The sequence below is a fragment of the Myotis davidii genome, unplaced genomic scaffold (assembly GCF_000327345.1).
Source record: "Myotis davidii unplaced genomic scaffold, ASM32734v1 scaffold200, whole genome shotgun sequence".
Taxonomy (NCBI): domain Eukaryota; kingdom Metazoa; phylum Chordata; class Mammalia; order Chiroptera; family Vespertilionidae; genus Myotis; species Myotis davidii.
Genome location: NW_006293700.1, coordinates 30,070 through 40,338, shown reverse-complemented (window position 1 = coordinate 40,338; position 10,269 = coordinate 30,070). Strand labels below are relative to the sequence as shown.

General features: G+C 35.6%; 1 protein-coding gene across 1 annotated transcript in view; it reads right to left on the bottom strand.

Moving 5' to 3' along the window:
* The window catches only part of LOC102757537 (chromosome unknown open reading frame, human C8orf34), a 208,568-nt gene that overhangs the window by 179,069 nt on the left and 19,230 nt on the right, over positions 1-10,269 (bottom strand). The window contains exon 5 of the mRNA XM_015566289.1: positions 7,817-7,989. Within this exon, the coding sequence (XP_015421775.1) occupies positions 7,817-7,989 (173 nt within the window). The remainder of the gene's footprint in view (positions 1-7,816; positions 7,990-10,269) is intronic.

Sequence of the window (10,269 nt, the reverse complement as noted above, 5' to 3'; positions counted from 1 at the left end):
CAATGTGGGAGCGCACTGACCTCCAGAGGACAGCTCCTGCATTGAGCATCTGCCCCCTGGTGGTCAGTGTGTGTCATAGTGACCAGTCATTCCCAGTCTTTCTGTTGTTAGGGTCAATTTGCATATTACCCTTTTACTATATAGGATAGAGGCCTGGTGCATGGGTGGAGGCCGGCTGGTTTGCCCTGAAGGGTGTCCCGGATCAGGGGGGGGGTCCCACTTGGGGGCCTGGCCAGCCTGGATGAGGGCATAATGGCTGTTTGCAGCTAGTCACACCTCCTTCGGGGGAGCGCTGAGGGCCGTTTTCAGGCTGGCGGTAACTGAAGCTCCCAACCTCTCCTTTTTTTTTTCTTTTTTTTTATTCTGGGATTTATTTACCTTCTATAGCTCTCACTGGAGCTGAGAGCTGGCTTTAGCTCTGAGGCCGGCTCCAGCTTGAGGCCTTGCTGTCTGAAAGTAGTTATCTGGGTTTGTTTGGCTTCTATAATTGAAACATTGTTTCTTAGAGTGCAGCTCAGAGCCTGGCAGCGGCAGGCGGGGAACCTTGGCTTCCTCCATCGCTGGAACAAGCAAGTGTCATGTTCGCTTCAGCTGCCTGGCTGCTGGCCACCATCTTGGTTGGCAGTTAATTTGCATATCGCCCTGATTAGCCGATAGGAAGCGTGTCAGAGGTACGGTTAATTACCACGTTTGTCTTTTATTGGATTAGATAACTTATTTTCAGGTGGTTTAGCATTAAAAAAAATAGGATAAATAAATTAGAATAGATTGATCTATTACCATAGGTAACGCAAAGGCAAAATGTGAATTGGTGAATATATGTGGAGGGTATGTAGATATTGATATTACTATTCTTAAATTTTCTGCCGTTTGATACTTTTCAAAGTGAAAACTTGAGGGTAAAAATAAGAGAAATTATAATGAAGGCATACTCTTGTCAACAATACTTATTTCAACTTTAACTTCCATTCTAAATTAGGTTCCCCACTTAAACAGGAACTATTGTTGTGATAAAAAAGGCATATCTTTTAAAATATTTGTTTCTATTTTAGTAACTATCAGTATCATTCAAATTCAATTAATGAGACTCATTTGTATATTTTAATAGTAGAGATAAAACATAAAATATTCACTTGTAAATTGATGGTGGCTTATTTACCCCAATTTCTTGTCATGGCATCAGTCTTCTGAATAATTTTGCCATGTGTCTTTTAAGGTGAGAAATAATGTAAAATTTAAAAATCTTCCTTGACCAACTGTATTCATTGAGGCCTTTTGAATGAGAAAGGCCTGTGGATTGTAGAAGTGAAAACTGCACCATGAGAGAGGACACGGAAGGGAAGCAGGATCTTAATGTAAACAGGCGGTGGAGAGATGGGGAGAGATAGGTTTGGGGTGTTTCTAAGAGCACTTAGGGTTCTGGACCCCCTCTTACCCAGATATTGAACCTAAATTTTAATAATATTGGGATTCTTAGAACTTCTCCCTGAAGAAAAGCTGCATAGCCAAGTATTAAGGACAAAGAATTTGAAAGCAAAACAGCCTAGCTCTGCAAGTTCACAGCTATCCACTCTGGGAGTTAGTTCCTCATTTCTAAAATGGGAATAATAATAATGTTTTTATGAGGAAACACATAGAGCAGTCTCTAAAGTGGTAACCAATATCACTATATGTTCAGAGAACATAATGGGCAGCTTTCTAAATATTTACGTTTCTTCGTGAGCATTTGTATCTCACATAGAAAGTACAGCACAGGGAATATCTATAATAATAAAAGCATAATATGCTAATTAGACTGGATGCCCTTCTGGATGTCCTTCCATCCTTCCGGATGAATCTAGGGCTGTGAGGGAAGCCCGGGTCCCGGGTTCCTGCTGGTGGCCACAGGGGGAAGGAAGGGAAGAGGGAAGCCGGTGCTGACAGGGAAGCCGATGCTGGCAGCTGGGGGAAGGAAGGTCTACTCTTGCACAAATTTCATGCATTGGGCCTCTAGTGGTCAATAATAGTGGAATAACTATGTGGGTACTGCAAATATCAGGGGAATCACTTTGTCAAGTATATGATTGTCTAACTACTATGTTATACACCCAAAACTAATACAAAATAGTACTGAATGTAAACTTTAATTGAAAATAAAATTTAAATTAGAAAAACAAAAGGGAAAAGGAACCACAAGAGGCCTTAGGCCATATGAAAAAGAATAGCACTTAATATTTCAGTGTGGTGTTGATACACTCTAGGAATCTATTTTGATTTGCTTTAAAAAGGTAACTTCTAAACCAAGATCAGATAGAAAGGGACAATTTAAAGTGGATTTGATGTCCCTACCCTGGTGTGACCACCTCTCCAGGTGGAGACTTCCTCATCCCTCTGGACAGCCTTCTTCCTGGTCCCACTCTTCCCCGGGACTTGACCTTGATCCATTTTGTTTAACACACTGTTTCTGAATAAAGGTTAGTAAATATTCTATTTGAGCCCATACGCTCTTTTTAGTGGCAAACTGGATGATTCCTCTCTTGACTTGTATCCTAAGCTTGTTTCAGTTCACCATCACAGCCTAATTGTCAAAACCTAATCTGTACCTAGCACATTACCTTCTGTTAATGCTCAATAGATATTTTTAAATCACTTTTTCTTTTTGAACTTCATTTTTTAAAACACACTAAATAGAATGAGAATTTGTAATTAGATACAGCTGTTTCCCTTCTCGATGACTTGAAACTAAGCTAAGTGGCACCAGCACAATCTTAAACAAATTAATTCGTTTAAGTAGATGTATATGAAAAATGAAAATCCAGGGCAATAGGAAGACTGGTCATGAAACAGAAGGAAAAATATGAAGGTCGAAATGTGGAAGATGAGGAACAAATGGCAGGTTGCAGGTGTGACTCCTATTCATCAACCAACAGTGACCAAGACCCTTTCATGAAGGTGGGCACAATTGTTGTCCTCGGTCTCATTAAAATACATGGTTTGGTCATAAAGACAGTGCTGGGCTGTGAGACCCAAATGATGACGGTTTAACGAGAGCCCATCTGAGTCTATGAGTCCATATTTTGAACATGTAAAAATGACCTCATCAACCTCCTGATATAAATTCATGGCTTACATATTTTTTGGCTTTAAATAGAAATTTTTGAGTCATAAGGTATACTTTTGTTGTTTTAGATCTTTTTAAGGCTTCTGTTCTTGGTTGATAGATTTTTTATTAATTAACATTCTTTATGCTTAAAATTTACAGCTTAGAGTACTCCTAAATTAGTAAGTTCGATTTATATTTCTATCATATCTACACAGTCAAAATCTGACAATATGTATTAAGGATCCTTGTTCCATCCATTTTCTTCCTTTTTATTATGGTTTACTTTCTACCATATTACTTATCACTACTTGAATTTATGGCTGATATTTTTATATTCACTTGTTTATTGCTTGTCTCTTGCTGCTAATAAAGGGTACTCTAGGGAAAGGGGAACATTTCCAGCCTTTGTTTATAGATATAGCAAAAGCAACGATGAGTTTTAATGAAAGGGAAAACTTCTTAATGGGAAGAGATTTGGGCTTTTATTTTAATAACATATATTTATAAGTTGTAAGATTTTCTATCCATTTTATGGCCTATTTACCATCTAATAACAATGTTCATTTAGCAAATAAAGCCAATTCACCAGCTCTATATTATTTATTGATACTGTTCTTGTTTTAATAAGGTGGCTCAAATTAGAGAAGCTTCATTAGGCTTTCAAGCCTTGATGAGCCTATTTACAAATTCACATTACAATTCAGCAAGTAATTTTGGGAACTCCATTACTCAGCTTTCGCAAAGTCTAGTTAAGATGGCTTAAGATAGAATTATATAGTTTTATTAAACTTAATTTTTGTTTATATTATTAATGTGTGATTATTTTTAATAACTCTAAATGTGCAATAAACATATATATTTCCCCCCTAAATGGCTAGACAAGCCATAACAATTAATGCCAATTCGTTGTATCTGAAAACTGTGGAAAACTTTCAATAGTTCCCCAACATATTCCCCTTTCTCTTTTGTGATCTCTTTCTTTTATAGCTCAGATGCTTTATTTCTTTAACTGTCTTTATTTAGAACCACTTTGACATCTATGAAAGATGTGGCATAAAAATGCAGGAAAATGTCCATGTGCACAAACACACAACATTTCCATGTAATTTCAAGAGATTCAAAGATCTCTTGAGTCCACCCAGTGACCATATAGGGTTCATGGATTCTATGTTAGTAGCTTCTGTCTCATTCTAATAGTTTCTCCATATCTCCTTCCTACAGTAATTGCCTTTGCTTGAACCAGCACCTAACCCTTCAAGTCACAGCAATGCTTATTAAATTTGTTGATTCTTTTCATACAATGCTGTATTGCAGAACCTAAGGAACAAGTTCATATAAGAAATATCATTTAAAAAAAAAAAAACTTCCAGGAGGAAATTGTGGGTAAGTTTCTACCCATAAGACTCTTAAGGTTCACTATGCTTTTATTTAATCCTCTCTAATCTAATGGTGAAAGTCCAGTCTATGGTGTATGTATTAATCTGAATGAAAGGGAAAGCTGGGTATGTACCAAAGATGGTGGACAGTCACAACAGACATTCAAATAAGATCTGAGCATTAAACAACAGGAAAGACCAAGGTAGGAAAAAGTACAAAAAATTAAGATGGACAATAAACAATCCTTCGTATAAGTAGGCTCATTTAGCACACGTCGACGGGATGCCATCTATGTGCCTCCTTCACTCATAGGACTGATGCCTATTTTCAACAGCATGTGGATCCCAGCGCAGCGGTTCTCAACCTGTGGTCGTGACCCCTTTGGCGGTCGAACGACCCTTTCACAGGGGTTGCCTAAGACCATCCTGCATATCAGATATTCACATTACAATTCATAACAGTAGCAACATGACAGTTATGAAGTAGCAACGAAAATAATTTTATGGTTGGGTCACAACATGAGGAACTGTATTTAAAGGGCCAGAAGGTTGAGAACCACTGCATTAGCGGAAAGGAAAATGGAAGGAGTCATCTTTGAAAATTAAGTCTTTTCTTTCAGGATCTAGAATATCTTGTAGTCTGTGAATGTTCATAATTGTTAAGTTATAGTACAATTTCATAACTATTTAAAGACAAAAGCTAACACTAAAGCTGAAAATTGTAGAATCATTTAAAAATTTCTTCTCGACCCCTTCTTATTCATCCAAATTAAATCTAATGCTATATGAGTGCCTGGTATAAATTCATAAATCCTGTTATGTATTAGAAGATGCGAGAGATACAGTTTCCCATCCATAGTTTATTGTTATTCTTTAAATCCAGTTCAGGTATGCATGCATTATATTTCAGCTCTACTGGGGGGCATTTGGGCAGGACTTCACCACTTTCTTCATTTCATAGGTAATATCTCAACTCATAATTTAAAGCTAGAGAAAAATAAAACTGAAAACATTTTTACACAAATATTTGAGAGAAATATTTATGGATTGAGTTTTTATGGGTAAAGGATTGAACTAGAACTGCAGGAAAGATTCCCTTTAATGGTATTCAAGAGAAAATAAGAGCTCACATAAGCTAGGAAGAAAATAGAAACACTAACATTTGCAATAAATTGCTCCAATTATTATTATGACTAAATGAAAGCAAAATGAAAATTGACATTTCTCTATTTTATATTTAAGAACTAAAGATCTAGCAATGAATAAAGATAAAGCAATACCAGGTTTCATAAGCTTGGCATTAAAAATGAAATTACCCTCATTGACAGGTGAAATTGATCTGGCATTTTACAAAAGAAGGTAAATGGATTTTTTAAAATGGTTTTATTCTCCTTACATAGGAAACTCAAACTACTTAAATAATTTAAAAGTTACTTCTCATGGAAATGGAATCATTTTTCCTATATGCCTAAAGCACATTCATGAGTATTCTGACTTTCCTTCCCTCCAGCCAAGTGGTAAGTCAAAGTGAAAAAAGCCTGAAAGCTATTATATTGTAGAAAATACAATTTTCTCCTTGAGAAAGAATAGTTACTGCTTGCTGCTAAATTTAACATAGGATATACAAAGTTACTGTGGCTATGCGATGCACAGGAAAAACTCTTCTAAGGTGCTCCGCTGGTAACATTCACAGATAGTTTTAGCTCCAGCCACATTTCAGTTCATGGGTATTTATATCCAATTTCTCAGCCTCGTGTATGCCAGGCTTCATAAGGCTTTTATCGCTCCAACTCTCTTATAGAAGTTTTCATTTTTGTTTTGAGTTTTACTCACTGCAATTGCTATTTAAACATACTTTTTCTAATAAATCTGATCTGAACATTTCCCTTCTACCAGCCTCTGGAAACGAAAGGCAAATCTCTTGTCACCCATTCTGAGCATCATAGGTCTGAGTGAAGTGAAATATGGACTTTCACACTTATAAATCGTAATAGTTTCTAAACATTAATCAAAGAAAATGTATATGCAGTCATTGTTACCAACTCTAAACAAATTATTTCAATCAAGGGTTTTCTTTTTTCTTTATAGTCCACATTAACACTGCCTCGTATTGTCTGTTATACATTTAATAGTTTTCTTACCCCTGTTGATTATATGTCTCTTGTACCTCAGAAGTTCTCCCTTTTAGATTCTTTTTGAAATTAAATGCATTGTTTAATACCACTGTATAAGTTTCAGGTATACAATTCCACAATACATCATCTGTATATTGCATTGTATGCTCAGCACCCAGAGTCCTGTCTCCTTTGTCACCATATATTTGCCTGCCTTTACCCTCTTCATCCTCTCCTGACCCCTTCCTCCTCTGGTAACCACCATACTATAGTCTGTGTCTATTTCTGTTTTATGTCCCTTGGTCTTATAGAGAGGTTTTTATGAACTTGACCACAAAGGAAAGGAAAAGAAAAGCAAAAATAAATGAATGGGACTAACGATATCAAACTAAAAAGCTTTTGCACAGCCAAAGAAGCCTTCAGCAAAACAAAAAGGCAACCAACTGAAAGAGAGAAGATATTTGCAAACTTACCTCCAAGAAGGTTCTTCAATAAAGAACTCATACAACTCAACAACAACAAAACCAACAATCCAATGATAAGAGGGGCAGAGGACATGAATCAACACTCTTCCCAAGAAGACATACAAATATATGAAAAGATGCTCAACTTCACTAGCTATACAGGAAATGCCAGTCAAAACCACAATGAGATACCACTTCACACCTGTTATAATGGCCATTGTGAATAAATCAAGAAATAACAAGTGTTGGAAAAGATATGGAGAAAAAGGAACCCTCACGCACTGCTAGTGGGGATGTACATTGGTACAGCCACTATTGCAAACAGTATGGAGGTTCATTCAACAATTAGGAACAGAGCTACCATATAACTCAGCAATCCCTCTTCTGGGCATCTACCTGAAAATTTAGAAAACACTTGTTCATAAAGATACAGGTTCTTTCAATTCTTAACAGTCAGCTATTCCCTGCTCAATATTATAGAACATCTCAACTACAGTTTATATCCTTGAAATTATTTCTCTATTTGGTATTAGATACAAAGAGATGGTAATTTTTTTAGATGTAAAGGAAAAAAAATCAAAACCAAAATCTAAAAGCAATTCTAGTAGCACTCTAATTTTAAAACAGAGAAAGTAATTTTTATCTTGTGTGGAGTCCAACATAATTTTCTATATAAATTTGCTAAGACTTGCTTCAACAAAAACATGCACTTGGGTTTATTTTCCCTTCACCTTGTAATGATTAATCATATTCAGAATCTTAGACACCATCTCATCTTACCTTCCTGTGGGGCTAGAGCTGCTATCTTCACTTTCCCATTGTTCATTTTTACTTCTTGGAATTGGGGGCTGTAGCATTTCGGCTGCTAATGGGTCAGCATCATTCTCTTCTCGGCCAATCCATTCTCCAATTACACGGGGTCTTAGAAGAGAAGAATTACATGCCACTGTTTCCTGAAGAGGAGAAAAGAATGTGCTGCCTTAGCTTATTTACTCTTTACAATAGGACAAGGAAATAATTTTATCTAGAGCTTCAACGGCTTCCTCAAATCAAAATGTTCTTTTTCCTTTCTGAATTAACTTACAATTTCAGTTCTTTCCATCTCTACCAGATGACTTACTTTGTGTGATCTGTACTCATTCCTGAATGTCACAAAGAACTCCAGGAAGGAATATAGCTCTATGACAGCCAGGAACACTCATATAGAACTTCTAAACTATAAAACTATAAGATAATACATCATCTTGTTTTACTTTGTTGTAGCAGTATAGAAAACCAATACAGTGACTAAGGAGAAAGAAATTTCTAGAATTCACAGTTTTATTTAAATGCTTTAAAATAATATCAGTCTTGTTTTATTTTATGATTTCATTTTAAATAGACTTACTAGTAATAACTCTTATTTTTTATAGAATTCATAAACTACTTTTAAAGATCACAGAATAAATAATTTCAATGAAATTATGATCTGACTAGAGTAACAGTAAATTATGATCTAACGAGAGGCCAGTGTTTTATAAAGGTTAAGAAGAATATTATCTTTAGTGAACCCCCAAAATGTTCATGGAAGACTAAAAGGAAGAATATATATTTATTATAGTAAAGACAAGGTGCCAGCTCTACACAGATTGTAAACCTTTCTGTGTGACTGATTTTTAAAAATTTACCTTTATTGTTGAAAGTATTACAGATGTCCCCTTTTTCTGTTTGACTGCTTTTAGTACCTGCCTGAGATACACTTTTTCTTCCCGAGCAAAATGCAAAACTGAGTTTTGTGGTCACCAGAGGGCACCATGGGGCAGGCGGTGTCCCTCTTCAAGACGGGTTCCAGGAAGGCAAAGAATGGAGGCTGTGCTTCTTTTGTGTTATCTGACCCTCTTGAAAATCAGGTGAGTGGGAACAACTGTTTGTACTGACACAACTATATTTTTCAATAAAAGCTCATTTAGTATGACAATTGGTGGCTTTCCTCAATGAAAATGAAAAATAATAAATGTGCAATAAATTCCAGCAATTTCTATAAAGTCCTTAAAATACAATACTAAGTAAGAAAATTAAAATCAGCAATATGTGAAACTTATTTAAATGAAAACTCTTGCTAATACTGGAAGAGAGGCGAGAAGGGGGAAGATGTATCCTGGGGTAATCCTTTGAGTCCCCAGGGCACCTACAATGTTACCCAGTGAAGGTGAAATCCATTTTCAGTTCAAAGAACAATTACTGTGCTCTTTATCTCACCAAAAATGGTGTAGATACTAACCCAGCTGCAAGCCAGAGCCCAGAAAAAAGGGAAGGGAAGTAGAATCACACAGCTAATTTATGGCTCCGGCATCCAGAGCTTTGTAAAATATATTAGAAGGAACAAATGAACCTAGAAATGGCAATGATTATGTCTTTGTACTTAAAATGAACCTAGAATATATCTTCAAGAGCATGGATTATTACATTTCTGCAAACTGGAAGGAATGTCAGGGTATAAGATCAGTTTGGGCAAAGACAATGATGGCTTTGCAGAGAAAGACTAGAAAAACAGGACAAAGCCAGATACCCCATCTGCCACTTACTCCATGAGCTACGGTACATAGTCATGATCTAGTTTTGCATGGAGTTAATACAGATAGAAATTAACGTAATTTTATTATTATTAGATGGCTTATTAAAGGGAAATCATATTTAATAATATATTCGTCAATTTTATTTATTTTATCATATATGTACTTTTACTAAAACTTAAAAGATATATTCCTATCTGGAATAGAAAAAATGCTAACTATTGTTTTTATATAAATAAAGTAATTGTTACATTATAGTTTATTATTTTAAAATGGCATGATTGTATGATCCCATTTTTGTACAATAATTTCTACCATTTCCTTGCTATAAATATAGCATGAGGCCAAATTAAATACATTTTCTGTTTAGAGAGATATTTGTATCAATGTTCACCAAATATTGATGGCTAGTTCTAAGTGCTTCTCCCTTTTCCAACTACATACCTCATGTCAAAAAATTTTCTTCAGCCAAAGCCACATATCACAACAGATTCAATGCAGAAGTGGATATGAAAATTCAGCAGTGTCTAATTAAGCCAGGCATTAAAGAGGTTTCTTTTAAACTGTAAATAATGTAACTTTCTCATAAGTACCTTATTTTGGAAAACAAAGTACTTTTTCAGAAAAACATTTTTTAAAATATATTTTATTGATTTTTTTACAGAGAGGAAGGAAGAGGGC